Source organism: Crocodylus siamensis, chromosome 9, assembly GCF_052110815.1.
Source record: "Crocodylus siamensis isolate JL-2025a chromosome 9, ASM5211081v1, whole genome shotgun sequence".
Classification (NCBI taxonomy): Eukaryota; Metazoa; Chordata; order Crocodylia; family Crocodylidae; genus Crocodylus; species Crocodylus siamensis.
In genome coordinates this window covers 69,104,246-69,126,634 of record NC_143403.1, presented here as the reverse complement: position 1 = coordinate 69,126,634, position 22,389 = coordinate 69,104,246, and the positions used below count along the sequence as shown (strand labels likewise).

General features: G+C 57.5%; 1 protein-coding gene across 1 annotated transcript in view; it reads left to right on the top strand.

The window, feature by feature from the left end:
- HIP1R (huntingtin interacting protein 1 related) overlaps window positions 1-22,252 on the top strand; it is a 42,323-nt gene extending 20,071 nt beyond the window's left edge. Inside the window, exons 5-32 of the mRNA XM_090062856.1 lie at window positions 3-83; window positions 323-399; window positions 1,251-1,312; window positions 2,776-2,916; window positions 4,530-4,587; window positions 4,696-4,771; window positions 5,395-5,532; window positions 6,013-6,071; window positions 6,161-6,233; window positions 6,821-7,004; window positions 7,343-7,431; window positions 7,825-7,941; window positions 8,186-8,287; window positions 9,487-9,681; window positions 11,082-11,229; window positions 11,420-11,506; window positions 11,865-11,972; window positions 12,211-12,347; window positions 13,877-13,987; window positions 14,935-14,993; window positions 15,234-15,264; window positions 15,347-15,409; window positions 18,570-18,670; window positions 19,213-19,318; window positions 20,012-20,135; window positions 20,281-20,342; window positions 20,819-21,022; window positions 21,521-22,252. Coding sequence (XP_089918982.1) covers window positions 3-83; window positions 323-399; window positions 1,251-1,312; window positions 2,776-2,916; window positions 4,530-4,587; window positions 4,696-4,771; window positions 5,395-5,532; window positions 6,013-6,071; window positions 6,161-6,233; window positions 6,821-7,004; window positions 7,343-7,431; window positions 7,825-7,941; window positions 8,186-8,287; window positions 9,487-9,681; window positions 11,082-11,229; window positions 11,420-11,506; window positions 11,865-11,972; window positions 12,211-12,347; window positions 13,877-13,987; window positions 14,935-14,993; window positions 15,234-15,264; window positions 15,347-15,409; window positions 18,570-18,670; window positions 19,213-19,318; window positions 20,012-20,135; window positions 20,281-20,342; window positions 20,819-21,022; window positions 21,521-21,568 — 2,841 coding nt within the window. The 3' untranslated portion in view covers window positions 21,569-22,252. The remainder of the gene's footprint in view (window positions 1-2; window positions 84-322; window positions 400-1,250; window positions 1,313-2,775; window positions 2,917-4,529; window positions 4,588-4,695; window positions 4,772-5,394; window positions 5,533-6,012; window positions 6,072-6,160; window positions 6,234-6,820; window positions 7,005-7,342; window positions 7,432-7,824; window positions 7,942-8,185; window positions 8,288-9,486; window positions 9,682-11,081; window positions 11,230-11,419; window positions 11,507-11,864; window positions 11,973-12,210; window positions 12,348-13,876; window positions 13,988-14,934; window positions 14,994-15,233; window positions 15,265-15,346; window positions 15,410-18,569; window positions 18,671-19,212; window positions 19,319-20,011; window positions 20,136-20,280; window positions 20,343-20,818; window positions 21,023-21,520) is intronic.
- The last annotated feature ends 137 nt before the right edge of the window (window positions 22,253-22,389 follow it).

The following is a 22,389-nucleotide window of genomic DNA, read 5'->3' as shown; positions in this document are numbered from 1 at the left end:
AGGGCCATCTACACGACAGATACGGGCAGCTCGTGAACATTTACACCAGACTCCTCCTCGCCAAGATCTCCTTCCACCTGAAGGTAATGCCAGTGAGGCTGGGCTGGTTTTGGGGCATATTGAGGGAGCTTTGCTGCAAGGCTGCTGAGCTGTTTTCTGGCCTGATGTATTCATGCTTTTTTGCGGGTGAGTGTGACCGCGAGGACAGAGCGTGCCCTGCCTCTGCGAGGACCTCCTCGTGAAAGACATGCTCGCCAAGGGGGGCAGGGGAAGGGTGGGGCGGACCGCTGCTGGCACTGATGAGGACTGTCTTTGCTCAAAGCACCCAGAGTTTCCACCAAACCTAGAAGTGACGGATGAGGTGCTGGAGAAGGCCGCAGGGACAGACGTGAACAACATGTGAGTGTTGTCGCACATTGTGTACGGCATAAGGGCTCCTTTTGGCTGCATCGCTCTCGAGTCACCAGAGTCAGATCCCAAGCCACGTCAGTGGATGCACCTATCGAAACGAGGCAAGATGGGACGCCTCTGTGCACGGGGGCACCTTTAGGGCCTGCAGGAGCCCGAAGCACGAGCGAGATGTCAGCACATCGTGTCAGCGGGGCAAGGCAGTGCGGGAGGTATTGGTGGGCTCGTGTCGATGGTTCTTGTTCTCCAGAAACTCAGATTCCCATCAGTTGGCCCTTTCGGCCCTCAGCCGAAGTGGAGAGCTGTGAAAAACAAGCCACGGCTTAATTTCCAGAGGATTTTGATGCTCCTAATGGCACTTAGAGTGACACATCTCTGAGCGGTAGGCCCCAGAGCTGGACTGTCTCACTGGATTGCTGCTGACAGCCTTTACCTGTTTTATTGACGGGCCTGCAGTAACACCTCTCTGCTACCAGTGATGGGGAGGGAGGAAGGCTTGTGTGGTTTGAGGGGGAAGACACCCACGCTGCAGCAGCACCCTCCAGTCAGCCCTCCTCTCCAGGTGCCCCCAGCATAGGGCTCAGCCATCAGTGAGTTGTAGTGTTTGGGGTTGACCGTAGTCAGCCTTTCCTCTCTGATGACGGCAATGTTTCTCAGCCCGTGGGTTCTCGCTGGTACCTCGTGCTTCTGGTGAAAAACAAACAGCCGGGGTAGCAATCAGAAGGACTAAGCGTACCAAGGGTCTGCGGTACCAGACCACAATATGCTGGCATCTCTTTTGTTGAGCCTTTCTGAAGCGATGCCAGCCTGGCTGCAAAATGACGGCTTTTGCTCTTTTGCAGCTTTCAGCTCACAGTCGAGATGTTCGATTACATGGACTGTGAGCTCAAGCTCTCCGAGTCAGGTGAGTAGCCCGTTCCCTCCTGGTTTCTTTGTGTTCCCTGTACGCCAGGTGGCTAAGCCATCGCCCCTTAACCCAAGTCTTGTCCCTGCCGAGCTCTAGTCGATCATTCTCTAAGAAACAAGGTGCTTTGGTTTCTAGAGCAGCTACCAGCTTTGCTTGCTCATAGACCGAGCAGACTAAGCAGGCCCTTTTGGAAAGGCCATTAGCAAACCTGCATTGGCTTTGAACAGTGGCAGTTCAAGTGCAGCATTGAGCAGAGAGATGCATGTTCCCATCGACATGAAATGTGAATGGCAGACGTTATGTGAAGCCCTAATCCCATAAACTGGGGAACAGAATCGAGGATGTTCCCTTATAAATATTCGGTTTTCTCTCTGAAACGTCCTCCTTGAGATCTGAAGGGCTCGTACTGGGGCTGCTTCTGTGCACTGCCCTTGTGTCACTCTCCAAGAGGCGATGGTGCAGACACCAGCCGTTCCCCAGCAGGGACGGTCAGCCAGGATGGGGCTTGCAAAGCAGTCACGCTCGTCACAGGCTGCAGGGCCAGAGGAACTGAAACACTTGGGCCCTTTGCTTTCTCCCCAGAGACGGGGTAAAGACCCAGTGATTCTGCAAGGGAATAAGCAGTTGTCAATACGAAATGGTAGTTGTCGTCCTACCAGGGAGGGAGCAGGAGGCAAACACTTAGTGTGTCCGTACTGGTCAGGAGGGCACCCATTCCTCTCCTGGAAACCCAGGCAGATACCTCGTCTCTGCCCCCTCCCCAGTCGGTCACAACACTTCTGAGCCCGAAGGCCCGGTGTGGTAGGTGCCCTCCAGTCCCTTGAGGGATAGTTTGCAGCTGGCAGTGATCAGCAGTAAGATCCCAGGAGGATCTCAGCCTCCCTCTCCCCTGCCTGGTGCCACTGTACCAGGCTTGCCTGTGTCCAAATTCATCCCGTCTCCAGGCAGCCTGTGGGCAACACCACGTACTTTCCTGTTAATCATAAAGCTTTACTGCCTCGGTTCCAACCACTGCTCTGCCCAAGGGCAAGCTGAGCAAACAGAGGCCGTCAGGTCCCAGGCGGCGTGGGGTCCAGGGAGATGGGTTACCAGCAGGCTGGCTTTTCGCGTTGGCTGCAGGCCTGCGTCTTTCTCGTCTGGGACTGCGCTGGGAAGCGGAGCTGCGGCACGTCACGCTGTAATCACGCGTGGCAGAACCTGACCCTGGGTTCAAGCTGCATGTGAGCACATCTCGTCCACTGGTGCCATGACTCTTCCCAGAGAGCAGGGGTAGGATTAGGGCTGTGATCTGCCCAGCGCCGTGATTGGGAGGCTGCCCTTCCTTTGGCAGGAGCATGAAGCCCTGTGTAGTTCAGGGAGATCCCACCTGAAAGGGCACCCCAGGCCACCTGCCGGGAATCGTCTGTCTGCAGAGCCGGTGCTGAGCCATAACCCGCTGCCTGCCTCCTCTTCTCCCCCAGTCTTCAGGCAGCTCAACACCTCCATGGCTGTGTCGCAGATGTCAGCCGTGCAGTGCCGCCTAGCCCCGCTCATCCAGGCGATCCAGGACTGCAGCCACCTCTACCATTACACCGTCAAGCTCCTGTTCAAGCTGCACTCATGTGAGTCTCCCCCGGCCATGTCGCCCGTGGAGAGGGTGGAGCATACAAGGGGTAAAGCCCTTCCTAGGGGCAGCCAGTAGTGTGCAATGTGCAATGGTGTGATGCCTGCAAGGTGAGCTGACTCAGTGCGTGGACCCGTCTGCTGAGCGGCACTGAGATGCACGTTCGGGCTCTTCAGCCTTTCTGAGCTCAAGGGTCTCTGTGGCTTAATATTTAGGCTGGAGGATTTTCTGCAGGGATGCAGCTGGCAACAGGTGGGGAGTCGTGGAGGGTGTGGCACTCAGCAAACCAGACTGATGGATCCCAGCTAATGGCCCTTTGCAGTCTATGTAATGCTTTTTCTTGCCACCCGGGCATCTCGGGACAAACACTCCACCATTGTCATCTAGATTTCACTTGCAGGGGGTCTGCTGCATGGTTTATAGCCCGGTTCTGGCACTAAATGACCCTGATCATGATAGCCTGAGAAACCGCTGGGACGAGTGCTGCATTTAGAGATAGGTACAGGATGGAGAGGGCCTCAGTGTGCACAGGTGGTTGGGTATGGGAGATCGGTGCTCCCGTGCAGTTCCCCCCGTGCACTGCTGAGCCTCAGTGCTTTGCTTCCCATCGGCACCATCAGGGTGACAAACATGAGCCCTGGGCATCACTCCAGATGCTGCATGTTGCAGCTGCTTCACTCAGTGGTGGGGGTCTCTTGCTGAGGCCCCATGCTGGGTTGGAGGGCAGAGCTCCAGGTTCCTCTTGATGGAGGAGCTTAAGCCATCAGGATTCAGGTTGGCCAGGAGAGGCCTGTGCTAGGGTGGCAGCTGCAGTTGGGGCTGTAAAAGTTAAAGTGTAACCCGCGCACCTGTCCCTGCAGCACTGTGTGACCCATGTGGTTTTTGCATGCAGGGTGGGTGCTTCCTGTTGATCTGCAGGGTTATCAGCTTGCCTGCACGCAGAGAGGACTCCGATGACACATGCCCTGCTTGCCAGCTGCGAGCTGCTGGCATTGCTGCCACCGAGCTCCCCAGACAGCCGTGACTTTGCCAAGCACAGGGCAAACAGAGCACTTTCCTAGTTCCCCTTCTCTGCCCCTTGGGATCCCTGTGTTCCCTAGGACCCATCCCTGCCCCTTGGGAGCAGGTCCAGGGTGACTCAGAGGCAGCTGTCCGTCTCCCCTGCCCCCTCTGATACTTGATTTCCAGATGAGACATTTATGGGCAAACCTCCCAGAAGCAAATATCCCGAGGGAAGAGGCAGAATGCACCAGGTGCCCGGTAGTGACTTGTTGCATAAACACGGGAAAGCCTTGTTGCATAAACACGGCCCCCGTAGCTCCTGCCTCGGGGGTCGGGCACACCAGGATTCCCAGATCTCTCTCACCTGACGCACGGCAGGTCCAACTGTGGCTGCGACTGTCACGAACAGTCACTGTTCAAGTGTTGGAGGCCTGCACGAGGGCACATGCGGTGTGATCGTGCAGCGCTCTCCATTGTGGCTGGACCAGACGGTTTCTGTCTGCCCAGCACTGCGTGGGCCGTGCGTGCCGTCGAAGGGTGGGACATGGGTGGCATTCCCTGGGTTTGTGGCTTGGGGTTCCTCATCCCCCGTCCCCTCGATTCCTGCAGGTCTGCCAGCCGACACGCTGCAAGGCCACCGCGATCGCTTCCACGAGCAGTTCCGCAGGTAAGGAAGGACGTCCCAGCCGCAGCCTTTGGGCCGTAGGGAATATGGGGTTCAGGTTAGGGGGGTGCTTGCTACCCCACATTAACACCTGCTTTGCTTTTTTCCCAGCCTCAAAAGCTTCTTTAAAAGGGCCTCGGACATGCTGTACTTCAAGCGCCTCATCCAGATCCCCCGGCTGCCAGAGGTACTGTTGGCTTTGCTTCCCTGCTAATGGCAACATGACATGGCAGTGGCAGCCTCTGGCACTGTGCACAGCGTGCATTGATGCGGGGGGCTGCCTACCCCAGAGACCCTGAGGATGAGGAACATGGGATGCAGGGTGCTGTAGAGGAAGTCCCAGTACTGAGCAAATGCTGCCCTGTGGATATCCAGGGCTCCACAGGTAGAGACCAGTGGGCAGTGCACCTTGGAGCACCTGGCTAGTGGCTGCCTGCTCCATACCATAGTCAGGTCACGTGGCCACAATGGTGCAGGACATCAGAAGTGTATCTCGATGCTCTGGTGCTTTTCAGTGGGAAGCGCCATGCGACAGGCAGCCAGTGAAAGCAGGAAGGGGGCTTTCACTCCAGGGTTTCTCATTCCAGTGCCACGCCATAAGCAGTAGCTCCCATACAGGCCACGTCCTCTTTCAGCATCGGCTTACCCGGTCCTCAAGTTCCTCCGTTGAGGAGGCTGGCAGTCTGGGCCCATAGCCTGAGATTCCCCCATTGCCACAAGCTGCAGAAGCACCGGTGCAAGGGATGGGGAGAAGGCAGGGGTGCCGCACCGTGTGTGCGAACCTGACCAAAGCGTGCCGTGTCCCAACAGAGCCCCCCTAACTTCCTGCGGGCCTCGGCGCTGGCGGAGCACGTGAAGCCCGTGGTGGTCATCCCGGAGGAGGCCCCTGAAGATGAGGAACCGGAGAACCTGATTGAGATCAACACGGGCTCTGCGGCGGAGCAGCAGGTGGGAGCCTGGGGTGCTCGGGCCGGACCACCGTGGGTCACTGCAGGGCCTCCAGAGCCAGGAGGTCACCCGCAAAAGGAGCCAGTGCAACTCACGTGCTCTTCCGTCTCCCACTTCGTGTCGTGATGCTGGTGAAGGCTGAGTCCTTCAGTTTTAGCCACGTCTGTCCTTCAGGGACATAGCCAGGCCGGACATTGTCTCCCCTCCCACACAGCACAGCTGGGAGCAAAGCAGTCCGCTCCGGCAAGCTGCTGATAGCCGAGGCTGCGAACTGCCGCACCTCGTACCTAGCGTGGTGGGGGCGCAGGCCCCCCCAGGCTTGGCAGGAGCCGTTCTCAGCTGTGGCTGAAAGCACGCTGGCCAGGCGGTCTCTGATTATTTGGGATATCACCTGTCAAGGGGCATTTGGGCTTAGTCAAGCCAGACCCTGGCAAAGAGCCAGCGAAGGGCTAATGCTGTCCATTGCCTGGTCCCCTGTAGGTCACAGTGGACATATTCGAGCAGACATTCGGGCCCCCCAATGGTAGCCGGGATGACAGGTGAGGGGGAGCAACACTGGCCGGGTCCGGGTCTGGCTGGGAGCTGCCGTTCTCTGGGCCAGTCGCAAGCCTTCCTCTCCCATCCCCAGGGATCTCCAGATTGAAAACCTGAAGAGGGAAGTGGAAGCCCTGCGCATGGAGCTGGAGAAGATTAAACTGGAGGTGAGGCCCCGTGTCGGGGTACCCTGCTCCCCACATTCAGCAGAGTCTTTCAGCCAGGGTGCGAGGCCCTTTGTAGGGACAGTTGGCGGAGAAAGATGATGCCAGATATATGACTTTGTTAGGGACAGACCTTTTTGCGATTGCTCTCTGGGCCTGGTCTCCACCGGGCCAGCTGGAGCTCCAGGGACCGGGCCTGACACGGGGGATGCGGCGGGCAGGGTGGGGGCAGAAAGAGAGCAGGTGGGTGGGTGTGTACAGGCACCTAAACCCCAGAGGGGCTGAACCAGATGGTGACTAGCATATGTCAGTGGAAGAAAACCAAGCCCCGAGGAAAGAGGAACTGAAATGACAGTATTCAAGCAGGAGAGACTGTGACAGCAGGTGCTGGGAAGATTGGGACTCCCCAGAGCCCCCTCGCACAGGCTGCGTGCAGGTCTCCTACCCACGTGAGGTGCCTGGCAGGGTCAGCAGAAGCCCTGGCATGTGTCTGAAAGCAGTTTGTTGCCAGATCTGGTGCCATGCCAGGCTGTATGGTGTGACGCCTGGGCCGTGCATGCCTCAGGGTCCGCGTCTCTTGGCATCCCCAGGCGCAGCGGTACATTGCGCAGCTCAAGGCCCAGGTCAACAGCCTGGAGGGTGAAGTGGAGGAGCAGCGGAAGCAGAAGCAGAAGGCTTTGGTGGACAACGAGCAGCTGCGGGACGAGCTGGAGAGGCTGCAGAAGGCCAAGCTGGAGAGTGACCGAACGCAGAGGCTGTACGTCGAGGCCGAAAGTAGGTGCCGTCAGGGGCTGTGGGCGGGGAGGGGGCTGCTGACACCTGGGCTGTCTGCTGGGTCTGTCTCGGGGTGAGGATACATTTCACCCACCCCCGTACAGCATGGCTGAACGCAGTCCGCCCGGCAGGGCTCGGTGCTGCAGCCGTTCTCGTGGTGCAAAGCGCCGAGGGGAAATCCCAGAGCCAGACGCTGGGGCAGGCCGACCCTGCGTGCAGCAGCCGGGCCCCGGGCCTCCTGTTCAGTGTGTTCCCCATCTCCGTCTGGTGCTGGGCAGCGCCTGGCACTGAGGAGCTGCTTGGTGGCGCTGACGCCGGGGGGTTTGTGTGCGTTTCAGAGAAGGCCAGTGCCACCGAGGTCCGCTACACCAAGCTGAAGGAGAAGCACAGCGAGCTCATCAACACGCATGCTGAGCTCCTGAGAAAGGTATGCTGGGCCTGGAGAGGGCAGGCTGGCTATTGTTCTCCCTCCGGTCTCTGCGCTTGCGGCCTTGCCCTGCCTGTCCTGGACCTCGTCTCCATCCTGATCCTCGCTGTAGGTGCTGTCCCTCATACTCGCTTCAGATCTGGCCGGAGGGTCTCTCGCTTTGCCCAGGCATCTTACCTGCAATTAAGGATATGCCCTCGATCAGAAAGGTGCATGTGGAGCCTCATTCACCTCGGTAAAGAGGTTGAGGCCTCAGCGACCTGTAGAAAGGGAAGCGTGGATCAGTCAGCCCGAGCGGGCCAGGAAACGGACTTGTCCCCCGAGGCTCTCCGCAGGCAGGTTTATGTCCCCGTGAGGCATCGACAGCCTCTCCCACCTCCTCTCTCGCTCCAGAACGCAGACACAGCCAAGCAGCTGACAGTCACCCAGCAGAGCCAGGAGGAGGTGGCGCGCGTCAAGGAGCAACTGGCCTTCCAGATCGAGCAGGTCAAGCGGGAGGCAGAGATGAAGGTGCGTGGCCAGGAGGCTGTTCTGCTTCCCCGCAGGCCTGGGAACGCTGCACGGGGCTCGGGGAGGGTGGCAGACATCAGCAGGGGCCTCGAGGAAGCGCAGGCTTGCGTGTCGTTCAGTAGCTGGACCGTGGCACTCTGCACGTGACCTTCCCAGGGTCCAAGCGGGGGCAGAGGCAGCACCGGGTAGTTTTAGGGTGCTGCTAGGGACCAGCTAATGCTGCTACATCCGTCTGTCCCTGCAGCTGGAGGACCAGACCCTGCAGATGGAGCAGCTGAAGAGAGAGCTGGAGACCAAGAAGGAGGAGCTGATGCAGGCGCAGCAGTCTCTCAGCCACTCCAAGGAGGTAGGTGCCGCAGTGCCACATACAGCGGATGGCAGGGATGGGTTCATAGAGCAGCCAGGGTTGGTGTCAGGGTGCCAGGCCGTCCCGTCCCGACATGAGGAGATCTCCCTGCCGCTCTCACTGCCGTCGAAGCAGGTGCTCCCAGCGCATGGTCCCGCACAAGGCAGGTGGGGGATGACATGGCACCCGTGCGGGGAGTTGAGCCCTTCGTTCTCCTCGCCCAGTCCCTTTGTGTCCTGTGACAGGGCTGGAGCAGCACGAAGCCCTGAATCCTGACAAGGTAGGGGAGTCGCAACAGCAGCGCTGGGGGTGGCAGCTGGAGGAGCGCTTCCCGAAGACACCCTTGGAAACCTCAGCAAGCAGGGGAGGAGTTCGGTGGGGTGGGCGGTGTAGGTCTCAGAGTGTCTGGATGGGCCTGTTGCCCCCAAGACAGCCCTGGAAAGTCCCTTGTAATCTTGAGGCCGGGCATCTGGGATAGTGGAGGGGCCAGGTGTGTGCAGGCTGTCTCCGCCAGCCTCCCGTAGGAGGGGCTGGGGGAAGTTTGCGGTGCGGTGGGCTGAAAAAGCAAACAAAACTTTAGAGTTTATTAAGAAGGGAACTGTAAACAAAATGGAAAGTATCGTCATGCCCCTTTACAAATCCATGGTGCGTCCACACCTTGAATCTGTCCCTGCACCTCAGAAAGGAGATAGGAGAACTAGAGCAGGTCCAGAGAAGGGCAGCAAGGATGATGAGCGGCACGAAGGGACTTCCATATGAGCAGACACTATAGAGGCCAGGCTTATTGAGTTTGGAAAAGAGGTGCTGAAGGGGGAACGTGATAAGGGTTTACAAAATACTGAACGGTGAAGGGAAAGTCGAGAGGAATGTATTATTGGCTCGCTGTCTCACCAGAACTAGAGGTGACACAGTGAAACGAGTAGGCAGTCAGTTTAAAACTAACACAAGGAAGTTCATTTTCACCCGGCGTGTCATTAATGTGTGGGACGCGGTGTCACTGGACGTGGTGGATGCTGACAGCGTGGGCAGATTCACAAAAGGGTTGGACAAATTCTTGGAGGAAAGGGGCAGCGGTAGCTACTGCGCATGGGCGTGAGGGGCACGAGACTGGGCAAGCTGGACCCGTGGTCTGGCCCAGTCGGCTTGTCCCAAGGGTGTAGGTGGCGTGGTGTGACATGCTGGTGCTTCCCCCTCTGCAGACGGGCTCCGAGCTGAGCTCGCGGCTGGAGGCTCTGCACGCCGAGAAGGACTCGCTGAGGAAGGCGGCAAGCGAGCGGGAGCGGGAGCTGCTGTCCACGAAGGGCCTGATCGAGGAGAAGGAGCTGCTGTGGCACCGGGAGGCCGAGAAGAGCGCGAAGGAGATTGGGGAGCTGCGGGGGAAGCTGGTGGACAAGGTAGCGACCGGGGGGGAGAGCCCAGGCGTCGCTTGCGGGGCGTCTCATTCCTGCCTTTGTAGGGTCAGAAGCGAGGCGCAGGCAGGGAAAGTTCTTGTTGTCAGCACGCGGACTCGCGTGGAGCTGGCCGATGACCGAGGAGCTCCCTTTCCCCTTGGAGACTGCGTGACCGGAAAGGCCTTGCACTGAAATGTTTGCATGTAGTGAAGCAGCCTCTTTTCAGTATCAGTGGATGCAAATCATATCAATGTTCCTCCCGCCGTGATGGGGGCAGAAGCAGGGAACTAGGAGCCAGGACTCCTGGCTGCTTTTCCTGACCGACACTACTTCAGCCATCGGGTATGGAGAGACCAGGTGTGGCGAGGTGACCGGGACAGCTGTCCTGGGCACTGCTGTAGGGGAGGGGGCACAAAAACAGTGCTGCTGCATCTGCACAATGGCACTGGCACTGCTGCTCCCATGCATCCTGCTGCCCCCAGCACCTGGCTGCCTCACTACACCTCTGGCACCACCCAGTCGCCCTTTTCCTGCCATGCTTTTCTGGTCACTGAGACCCTCCCCTCTACCCCAGCCCTGGCCCATCGTGTAGCAGGGCTGTGGCGTGTAGCAGCTGGCTCTGGCCACCCTAGAGCAGGGAAGGCGGGCAGCTACATGGTGGAGGTGCCCAAGCTGGCTGGCATCAAGGTGTGGTTGCAATGACTTTGAGCCAGTCCTGTTGCCTTGGTCGTTTGCCTACCGCCACCGCCTCGGTGCGGGTTGTACAGCCTGTTCGCAGAATCGTAGAAAATTCAGGCTGGAAGGGACCTCAGGAGGTCACATCTAGTCCAGAACAGGACCAGCCCCAGCTACATCATCCCAGCCAAGGCTTTGTCTGCCTGGGTCTTAAAAACCTCCAAGATTGGAGACTCCACAACCTCTGTGGGTAACCTGTTCCAGTGCTTCACCACCCTCCTAGGGGGAGAGTTTTTCCTAATATCTAAACTTCCCTTGCTGCAACTCAAGCCCATTGCTCCTTGTCCTGCCATCTGCCCCCACTGAGAACAGCCCAGCTCCATCCTCTTTTGAACCCAGCTTCAGGTAGTTGAAGGCTGCTATTAAATCCCTTCGTCTTCTCTTCTGCAGACTAGATAAGCCCGGTTCCCTCAGCCTCTCCTCAGAAATCATGTCCCCCCAGCCCCCAACCATTTTCATTGCCCTTTGCTGGATTCTCCCCGATTTATCCACATTCTTTCTGTAGTGGGGGGCCCAAAACTCGGGACTCCAGATGTGGCCTCACCAGTGCTGAATAAGAGCCGCACAACAGCAGGGCTCGTGTATGCTCCATCCTTAGCAGCAAAGGGATTCCTGCTGGTGGGAATCACAAGGCCCACAGCATGCGACTCTTTGCCTGAACCCTACAGGAGAGCCAGGAGCAGAGCCTGCGGCAGAAGCTGCTGGACGACCAGTTTGGCATCCTGCAAGGGACAGTGCAAGAGGCAGAGAACATCATCCAGGATGCGGTGGCTAAGCTAGACGACCCCCTGCACGTCCGATGCACTGGCTCCCCAGGTACAGGGCTCACTCGGGGGACAGGCACAGGCCATGGGGGAACCAGGTGGTTACAGCAGGCAGCCTCTAGCATTTTGTCCTGACCGCGTGGGGAGCAGGGCTGGTTTGTAGCCTCCCCGGTGCCCCGTCTCCTGCTGACATACCCGTCCCTGCATGCAAGGCCCTCACCTGGACCTTTGTGTCCTTGCAGATTATCTCGTCAGTCGAGCTCAGGCAGCCCTGGAGTCTGTGAACACCTTGGAGAATGGGCACGCGCGGTACCTGGTCGCCATGACAGGTGAGGTCCCAGGTGGCGGTGGCACTGCAAGTCCCGGTGCCAGGGAGAGTCTGTCAGAAAGATCAGGCAGTCGCCTTTACCTGCTTGTGGTGCGATTCGCTTGCCTGTAAAGCAGGCGCCGTGCACGGCGAGGGAACAGGAGCGCTAACAGGGTGGGCCACAAGAAGGCAGATGCCACGTAATGGCACGTGTGACAGAGGGGCCAGCCATGCCGGCCGGTGCCCGTGATGCTGCGGCAAGAGCAACTGATAGCAGGGGGGCAACTGAGGCGGGAGATGTTTCTCGGGGCTGGGTGGGGGCAAAAGCTGGCCTCTCCTGCACGGGCTGCAGCAGGCGACCTCTCTCTTCATCTGGACAGACGCCACTGGCTTGGTGGGGGCCTTGGCCCAGTTTGCGCACCTGACAGCGGACACCATTGTCAGCGGCAGTGCAACGTCGCACACGGCGCCCACGGACCACGCTGACAGTGAGTAGCAAATGGCACGGGTGAGGGAGGGATGAGCTGCGTTGCGGGCCTGGCCATGCCCACGCGTGGGATTCCCTCGCCGCCTATTCCTTGCCCGCTACGGTGCTGGGCCCGGGGCAGGTGTGGCTCGCGGACTGGGTGCGGTGCCCCTCGGCTGCTGCCCCCTCTTGCTCGGCGGCGCGAGAAGGTGGTGGGCAGGGACCGGTGGCAGCAAAACGCGCTGTGTGTGTGCTGGCAGAGCTGACGGACGCCTGCAGGGACTGCGGGCAGCGCAGCCTGGACTACCTGAGTGAGCTGAAGGACCGGCAGTCGCTGAGGCAGGCGGACACAGCGGACGTGAGGAGGACGCTGCTGGGCATCCTCCAGCTGGGCCAGGTGGGCACGAGATGCCCTGAGGCACCCGAACTGGGGCTAGGGCAGGGATGTGGGCATGGCGTGGCAGGGGCTGAGCATGGTTGTGCCGGACAGGGTGGTCCCAGCTGTGCCACCCCTCCCGTCCCCCGGGGTGGCAGCTCATGGGTAGCGTCGACGAGGCTCTGTCTCCCTGGCTGTCCCCGAGGGCCGTGTTGCTTGGTAGCCAAATGTTTTCCTGGCTCTGAGGGTGCTGTGGGGTGGGGAGAAGGAGGTGGAAAGCTCCTGGGTTGTGCTGGAGGAGGCGAGGGGTTGGCTGGTGCCGTTGTCTGGGCAGACGGGAGTGATGGCAACGACCCGATGACTCCCTGAAAGGAAAGGCAGGATGGGAAAGCTGATCCCTCGACAGGGTGTGCGTGAATGGCAGCTTTGCTGAAGTAGGGCATGGGAAACCAAGAGGACAGGAAGGCAGGTGCCGGGTGGGGGTGGTGAGAGCGAGGTCCTGGACTAGGTAGACTGCGGTGAGGCGGTGCCGGCAGGGGCACGCATGGGCAAGTGCCATCAGGTCCCTTGTGCCCGGCTCTGTCCCGGTACCGCTGCGGGCAGACTCGCAGCAAACAGCCTGCTCCGCTCTAGTGAGCAGCATGAGCCAGGCTGCGTTACCGATGTGCGGGGCATGGACAGGGAAAAAATCAGCCAAAACGGGACGTAGTGCTCCAGGTGTGGGCTCACCAGTGCCAAATAAAGGGAATAATCAGTTCCCTTGATCTGCTGGCAACACTGTTCGCCTTCTTCACACTGTTGACACATATTCAGCTTATTGTCCACTGTCACCCCCAGATCCTTTTCTGCAGGAACCCCCCAGGTCCATCCCATGCTCTAAATCATCTGGGGCAGCATTTCCTGCCTCCCTGGCTGGAGAGGTTGTTAGCTGCACCACAGCAAGCTGGTCAGTGGGGTAAGGGTGCCAGCTAGGAGGGCACCAAGATGCATGTGTCAGCAGGGTAGGGACAGTACTTGCTGAGCTGTGCCCAGTGATTACTGGGCCAGGTGGGACCATAGGGGCATTGCCACGCTGAGACCGGGGTGTCATCAGGCTCCCGATATCGTTCCTGGCAGATCTCGGGTGTGGGGGCAGGTTTAAGGCCGTCCATGCAAGCAGCACGTCCAGCCTGTAACATGCAGTGCAAGGAGCTCCCTGCAATGCAGGGGGCTTGGGCATGCCCAGGGCAGGGAGGTGCAGGGCTAGCAGCAGCCCACAGGTAGGCTGCTTTGGTGTCTGTGTGCTGGAGGAACTAGGCAGCTGGGAAAAGGTTTAAGAAAAGGGGTGAGTTGATGTCCCTTTGCAAACACTTCTGGGTCTGCTTGAAAGTCCTTGGAGCAGGGTAGGAGACCGGCAGCACGATAGCTCTGGGAGGCCAAAGCCTCACGTGGCAGGAAAAGTTGCCCCCAGTGCCACTGTCAGGACCGGTCAGCTTCGTGCCCAAGTGCCTGGCCTCTGCGGTGCTGGAGCACCCCGTGGACTGAGCATTGGGCCTCCTTTGCCATTGCAGGAGCTGAGACCCAAAAGCCTGGACATCAAGCAGGAAGAGCTGGGCGATGCAGTCGAGAAGGAAATGGCCTCCACCTCGGCAGCGATCGAAGATGCCGTCAGGAGGATAGAGGTGAGATGGGACGCCGGTGTCCGCGTGCACCAGCTTGCTGTGGCGGGTGTTAAGTTTTCTCCTTCGCATACGACTTACCTCCTTGGGCGTTTGAGGGGGTCAGAGGTGAGGAGCAAACTCAAAGGAGCACGAGGGACCCAGGCAGGTGTGAGGGGGCAGCTGAGAAAACTGCAGCCCCGCGGGGGCCTGAGACTATGGAGAGGCTGGAGGGCTGCAATGTGACAGCTATGCAAGAAGCAGAAATGAATGAGAAAGGGGGAAAGTGGAAATTAAGTTGATAAGTTGGTTGTTAGGTCGATACTGAGTTATGCCCCCACCGCTCCCAGTTGACTAAGGTCTGAACTCAAGCCTGCACAAGAAGCCGACGTCTGGCAGTTCAGGCTTCCTGCGCAGTCTGAGCTGCAGAGCGAGGGCAGCCCGTGAGCCAGGCTGTTAACAAGCAGACGTGGCTCTGGGTTTGGTTTCTGGTATGAGGAAGACGTCACTGCAAAGAGGTGCCCCTGCCCGAGTAGGAGGGACAGAGTGCCCTTGCGCTAGGCCAAGGAGCACAGGAAACAAACAGGCTTAACGGTGAGAGAGCTGGTGTTTTTTGTAAGCATGGTGCGAGGGGTAGGATGCAACCGAAGTGCCTCCGTGTGACTTAGTCTGGCTGCACCGATCCTGGGAAGCGCCAGTCCTGCACCCAGGTAGCATGCAGGCACACGGCTGTGCTCATGGGCACACGTGTGGCTGGGCTAGCAGAGGTCAGGACTAACAAAGGAGCCTCAGGTGGCCCTGCTCCGTGTGATGTAAAGGGGCAAGATGCTTCCTCACGGGGCGGGGGCTGGAGGTAAAATGCAGCGCAGCAAAGCTACCAAGCAGGCTGCCGGCCTCAGGTCGGGGACTTGCTCTCTTGTAACAAGTCAGCCCCAGCTCACTAGTATGCATCTCTCTCTGTCTTCAAACAGGATATGATGAACCAGGCCAGAAGCAAGAGCTCTGGCGTTAAACTGGAGGTGAACGAAAGGTGAGTGAGAAGCAACAGCCCAGGCCAAGCCTACAGTAATGGCCAAAGCTGGCTCACAGCCAAGGCAGGGGATGTGAAGCGGCTTTAAGAAAAGGGCACACCAGCCTCCCTGCATTGTAAAACATGTCCAGTGCTGCTGGCTCGGGCAGCACTGGCAGGGGCGCGTGCTCCTAGGCCGTTTGACAGGCTGGGGCTGCAGGGGTCTAGGCGCTGCTGACTGGTTTCTCCTCTTTTTGACAGAATCTTGAACTCCTGCACGGACCTTATGAAGGTGAGTTTACAGCCTGTGATCCTCTCCTGGGGGGCCCAGCCTCCCTGGCAGTGAGGGTAACAGTCGATCTCTGCCCTTGCAGGCCATCCGGCTCCTGGTGCTGACCTCTACCCAGCTGCAAAAGGAGATTGTGGAGAGCGGCAGGGTAAGGCTTGTGCTTCCACCTGACAGGCTTGTAAACTTCTTCTCCAGTGACTCGTTCCACAAGGGTCTGAGTTAACAGTCACAAGCAAGAAACCCACCTACCTACCTAGCAACGCAGCTCCAAAAACTAAGGGACCAAAAGCTGTCCAGTGCAAACAGTGCAGGAAGCAGTAGTCTTCTCAGCTCATTCCCTCAAAACCTTTACCATGACACAGTGCTGCTCTTCTGAAATGTTGCACTGGTGAGACACCTGCTAGGGTCCCCTTCCACTACATTACTGAAAAGCCTCCAGCCTTCAGTTCAGCTCCTCACATTGCTCCCCAGAACAACCTACGCTTTAGCTCAAAGTCACTGCGATGCAGCTACAACTACTGCATGCACTTCTTTGACCTTCACATTGTCTTCCCTCAGATCAAGTCACGCTGCCTTACCTAGGCTTCCCAACCCAGCTGCCATAGTTGAGAGACCACATCTACATTCAAAAGAAGTCCCCGGTGCAGTTGCATGTTCTGCAGCCTCCACACACCAGCTTCACCCACCTCCCAAACATCCTCTGCCTTGTCTTATAGAAAATGAGAGTTGGACGGGACCTCAGGAGGTCACATCTGGTCCAACCCCCTGCTCGAAGCAGGACCAGCCCCATTTACATCATCCCAGCACAGGCTTTGTCTGCCTGGGTCTTCAAAACCTCCAAGGATGGAGACTCCACCGACTCCGTGGGTAGCCTGTTCCACCTGGAGGCAAGGCAGGGGATGTTTGGGAGGTGGATGAAGCCTCCTTCCGATAGGAGGAGAAACACTACCCTGCAATCTCAGCTGCCACTTATTTGATACCATGCAGGTCTTGGGCCTCTTAGTGAACATGCCATAACACACAGCATTCCTGCATAAGCTAGCTCAGACAACTTAGGCAGCCACTTCAGTGTGCTCATTACTGTCACAAACCCATGCACGTACAGAGGACTGTCACATAGCCCATAGACGGATCTGTGCCCAAAAACAGTCCTTACAATACCTTCAGGTGCTCTTCACTCACTTACGTCTACTTTAGGCCACAAATAGGACAAAATGATGAGCTACAGGCTATGCTGTTCAGAGGGCCAGGGCCTTTCACAGGCGACAGCCTTCATCCTGTGCCACCCATTGTTACTACTAAAACTTGCAGCCCACAGATCTCATTTTCTCCTAAGTGGCCTTAGACAACACCCTGCTTCATCAGATGCTAGGAAGGGGCTTCTAAGGTCCCTTCACAGCATCTGACGAAGCAGTCTGTCACCTAAGACCACATCTGCCTTTCCGGGTGCCCTTCTAGGGTACCATCCTGCCCTGCCTTCTGCACAAACAGGAGAGGAAGATACCGCAGAGGTCTCTAAACCCCAAACCAGGTGCACACAAACACATTTATTAATGTTTTTCCAGTGCCTGAGGTGTATGCAAGATTCAGTTAACATCCTTGTTATAGGAGGAAAACAAGCTTTAAAAAAGGGGGACCAAGAATGACCCACTAGGGTTGGAGTGGGGTTGTAGCTGGGATGGTCCAGGAAGCATACGGGGTGCAAGGGTTTTCTGTGACCTCTTTTACTGAACCAGCCGCAGGCTTGGGAGAGCTTTCAGCCACCAAGTGTCCTCCTTCAGGTTTGCAGCAGAAGCAGCCATGGACTGAGCCAGCTATCACAGAAAGACTCTGCTCAGAAGGAAGGAGAAGAGCTATGAAACAGGGCCAGAAATGACACGCGATTCTTCCATAGATGAACATACGTTTTGCCTTTCACATCCCCAGTACACTTGACTTGAGAGCAGGTGCCCATGCATTGAATATTACGCACCACAACATTCAGATAGGAGTAAACTACCTTGCGCTTTATTCACATCACACCCCATAAACAAACATGAGGCTTTTGCTGCATTACAGTCACCTTCTATGTCGCTTCCCTCTCCATTTACAGTCACCGAGCCAATAGTGACATAAGCATTGCATCGTTTCCCTGAGCCCCTTCCCACAGCCTCTTAACCATCCTTACCTACTACCTTACTAACTTACTACCTACTTACCCTTATCCTAACTACCCAGTATCATGTGCTGTGTAATGGCTCCTTCTACAACCCAGTCACTACATGCATATACAACATGGTTTTGACAGATTCATCCCAAGGGATTAAACATCATTTAATACAGGCACACACACACTCTGCACCCTTAGGAGAAAGGGAATGATGACAAATGGCAGGTACAGCCATTCAATAGAACGGGTGAGAAACGGTTTAAGATTTCCTACCTGGCATTTACTGTTGCAGCAGATACAACACAGGGGCCCATGATTACAATGCATGCTTTAAAATAAAGGAAATATTTCCATTGCTCTCATTAGGATTTCTTACACCTTGTGCCTTGCACTATTCTGGCACCATCCCCCAAGGGCACCTAACAGCCTGTACCTGGTTACACCCAAACCATTCACCACCCCTGACCCAACACCTCGGCGCCTTTGGTTGGCTGGCTTTTCTTCTGCAGCCACTGCACACAGCTGTGTCCAAATATTTGCTCAAAGGCTTTGCTATTAACTAGTCACTACCATTTCAGCCCAGGTGCCAGTACGTCTACTGGATGCATAGCACAGATCCCAAAAACCACAGCCCCGTGCTTTTAGACCACCCACAAACCAGAACAATTCTGCTGCGGTTTAACTTTAAACGACACCCAAATGCCCACAGCCCTTCCTTTGGGCAGCAGCAGAACATGCATTTACTGCGCATCACGACTGACACTGGGAACAAGGCATTGCACAAACCCTTTTACCTCACTGGGGCAGGAGGCAGTGCTCTTTTGAGGGCCATTCCAGCCCTAAAAATCTACAAAAGCTAGGCAAAATTACTGAATCCCCCGGGTCCCCACAGTTCAGAAAGACTTTTCCACAATGCATTGGCAGGTTGCTGATGCGGTCCAGTGGACAGTCAGATTACGGCCTTCCACCCGTTTCGTTTTTCACGTACTGGAGACAGGCGACACTCCAGTTTTTAGCCCGCGATGTTGTTATGGGTTCAGTCTCCCCCCTCCCCCATGTGAGTTTTGCCTGTGCTGGAGGAGTAAATTGTTCTTCACCCAAGACCTATACATGACTCTCAGCCTCTTTAACCATGTGTCTAACCTTCTCGCACCACTAGGGAGCAGCAACCAGCCAGGAATTTTACGCCAAGAACTCCCGCTGGACCGAGGGCCTGATCTCTGCCTCCAAAGCCGTGGGCTGGGGGGCCACGCAGCTCGTGTAAGTCTCTGCCACGCTTCCAGCTCTTGTTGTGGAGCTCCCGGGCTCCAGCCCACCAGCAGCACCTCCTCTGTGCCCCCCAGGGCACCCGTGCCCATCAGAGGATGCAGTCCTGGCCTGGATCCTCTGAACCCAGCTGACTTCCTGCCCCTGGGGTAGGGGGCTGGACCCGATCTTAGGAGGTCCCTTACAGCCCGAAAGTCTATGAAATCTATGATGGGCGCACAGCCATGCACAGAGCCAGCTGTGCCATAAGCACATCTCAGCTCAGACCAGCGCTGGATCCCCATTGCCATTTGACCCCCGGCAATGCTGCTGCGCGCTGGCCGTGAACAAGACGCCCTCGTCACACTCCAGTCTGCGGGGCATGGGGATAACAAGGTCCTGGGAGCTGCCCCCATGCACGCTTGTGGCTTCAGGGGCCTGCAGGCCTTCGTGAGGCACTGGCACAAGCTACGCGGCTGGCAGCACCACATTCTCCTGCTTTCCTTTGCCCACGTCGCCCTTCCCTAACCCATCCCCACTCTCTCTCTGCCCTGCAGGGAATCTGCAGATCGCGTGGTCCTTCACACAGGCAAATATGAAGAGCTCATTGTCTGCTCCCATGAGATTGCAGCCAGCACGGCCCAGCTGGTGGCGGCCTCCAAGGTAATCTTCAGCAGAGCAACGTACATGAGCCTGGGCAGTGCAAGCCTACGAGATGTTTCCCCAGTCCCCTGGCGGGGGGAGGTGATGGAACAGCATCCAGCCACGGGTGTGTAGGTCACCCTTCGCTTCCGAAAGGGCGCTGTAGGCAACACATGCAAACAGTCATAAGGCAGGCACAACAATCCCAGCTGCTAGGATACAGGTCCTGTCCAGAGCGGAGGGGGGATTTGCAAGCAGTCATGGTTCATGCATGGGGATCAGACCTTGAGGTCACACTGCCCTGTGCCCTGCCATTTAAACAGGAGAGAGAGGCTGCCTAGAGCCACTGGGAATTGTTTCACTCCCTGCAGCAGGTACGGGGTAGCTGTAGCAATCCCACCACGCTGCTGAGCTTGGCAACCAAGAGGAAGGGACATGGGGCTCTTCCAGCCTATCATGCTTCCTGGGGTCCAAGCCCTACTGCATGGAAAGCATTTGTGCATGCAGGACAGGATCCCCCCTGCCAGGCAAAGCCCTTGGAGGTGACACCACCCAACTGCAAAGTTGCTCTCAGCACCCGTGCACGACCCTGGCACCCCCTTAGCTGGCGTGGGTTCACGCTCGCTGGCTCCAAGTGCCCTCCCCCATCCACACGAGAGCCCCGGCTGTCCCCCCCCACGTACCTGAGAACCGCTCAGTCCCCACTCCCGGCAGGTCAAGGCTGACAAGAACAGCAGGAACTTGACCAGGCTGCAAGAGTGCTCCCGCAGTGTCAACGAGATGGCTGCCAATGTCGTGGCTTCCACCAAGTCGGGCCAAGAGCAGATTGAGGACAAAGGTGAGACCATTCGGGTTCCTCTGGCCCATCCCCACAGGACTGTCTGAGGGCCAGCCCCAGGTCGCTGGCACATGGCAGGAGGCATGGCCCACATCACATGAGCTACGTGCTGTAGGCAAAAACCCTCCCACTCTCTTTCCAACAGATACCATGGATTTCTCTGGCATGTCACTCATCAAGCTAAAGAAGGAAGAGATGGAGACTCAGGTACGTCACCCATCTTGTGGAGGTGGTCGCAGCCAGGGTCCTCTCTCATGCACGCAGCATCTGGCTACACTGTGGATTTAGAGCCCATAGCCATACAGCTAGCAGGTCCCCACTGCAAAGGTTTATGGCCCAATTCTGGACCCGCACACACCCCTGCCATCTGCATGCCAGCAGTCACTGCCCAGGCAAGCTGTCGCTCTCCAAGAACAAGTGTATTCAGCTGAAAACCATGCATGTATTTTTGAGCAGCCTCTGTGCAAGCCACACATCTCCTTAGTCCCCACCTCACTGCCTGCAGGTTGGTCCTGGAACAACTTAGCCACATGCAGTGCTCTTCTGTTCTGGGGGTTTGCAGTCTAACCACAGCTGGGTTGCATCGCAGTCCCGTACCTCCTGCACAGCGCCTAGATGGAATCGCAGCTGCCCACACCCTCAGCTCTAGTTTCAGGGAGGGTCCTGGGTTTGCCGTTGCACAGGTAAAGGTGCTGGAGCTGGAGAAGATGCTGGAGAACGAGCGCATTCGCCTCGGGGAGCTGCGGAAGAAGCACTATGCGCTGGCCGGGGTGTACGACGACACAGACAGTGGTGAGGCCAAGCCGGCCTCGGCTCCCAGGCGCAGCATCCTGAAGAAGCCACCACTGGCTCAGAAGCCAGCCTGCCTGTTCAAACAGGACGGCGAGGTACTGGTCCTTTCCCCACCATTGCAAAGCACTGGCTTGTCCCGCTGGACAGCAGGGGCGCCTTCACCCGCAGTCTGCAGTGGGGGACTGAGGCACTGCTACTTAACTTGGTAGCAGGAAGGTGGCAGACTTGCCTTTGAGGATGTCCTCACTTACCTCATCCCAGGTCCATCACGCACCTCGGCAAGTTTATGCTGGGCCTTACCCCAAGAGGGCAGGCAGGAGCCAGCACCTGACTGCAGAGGAAGGGCAGCCCCAACACATAGCATCCAGTCGCACCCCACAGGGATCTGTGGAAGCCACTGGGGTGCATCACTTGGTCCCTTAGCTGTCACTGCTCCTGGATGGGCTCACACAACTGCTTTTAGAGGGGGCAGGGAAGGAGCAGCACACGAGGCATGCCTGGACTTCACAGTCTTCCTTAGGAGTGATATGGCAGCCATGACCCATGGCACCCATGACCCACAGAACTGTCCTTTCCCCTCCCTCCTCTTGCAGCTGGACCCAGATGACACCATCTACGAGGCTCGAGTGATAAACTTCTAGGATGGCACAGCAGCTGTGCGAACACTACAGGAGGACGAGAAACAGGCCGCCAGCTTCGCCTCCACCCTGCTGCACACTGTCCCGGCAGGGTCTGACGGTGCAGGCAAGAGCTTCCCTCTGTCAGGGTAGTCGGGGCCTCACTCCCCAGACCGCGGTGCCTTTCTCTGTGGCTTACCTCTGCGGTCCGAACACGTGCAGAGTAGATCAGTGCTCTCGTGGCCTTCGGGCTGGCACACCTGTGTCGGCCAGACCTCGCCACTCACTGCCTCGTGTGACCCATGCGATCTCTACCCTACCCGCTGCTCGGGTTTCCACTGTTGCTGCAGCGAGGCTGAGAAGCCGTTGTGGCAGCGTGCTTTGGCCCAACACTCTCATCAGCAATAGACAGGGCCGTTAACTCTGGGCCTCCTATTCCAGCCCTTTCCAGACAATGTGAAGTGTTTGTACTCCAGGAGACCGATCTTCTCCCAACTTGTGTTTTCTACAGCCCTGCAGGTGGAAGGGAAGCGTCTGTGTGTGGGGTCGGCTCTTGCCGAGGGGCTCCTTACCTTTATACACCTCGTGTTTTTAATGGTCTTGGGGACGGGGGCTTCCAAGCGGAGGGAGCGACTGGCGCGCCCCCACTGTCAATAAAGATACAAGATTAAGACATTTTAAATAAAAACTATAGACAGCTGCAAATCACAGCCAGCGTGACTCCATGCGCCTTGTCCTAGCAGTGGAGCAGCCGCAGAGTCCTTGCACTTACTGCTATAGATTTGCAGTAGGATTTATGTGCCCCTACTTCCTTCAGTAGCTTCAGTGCAGTGCAATGCCTTACC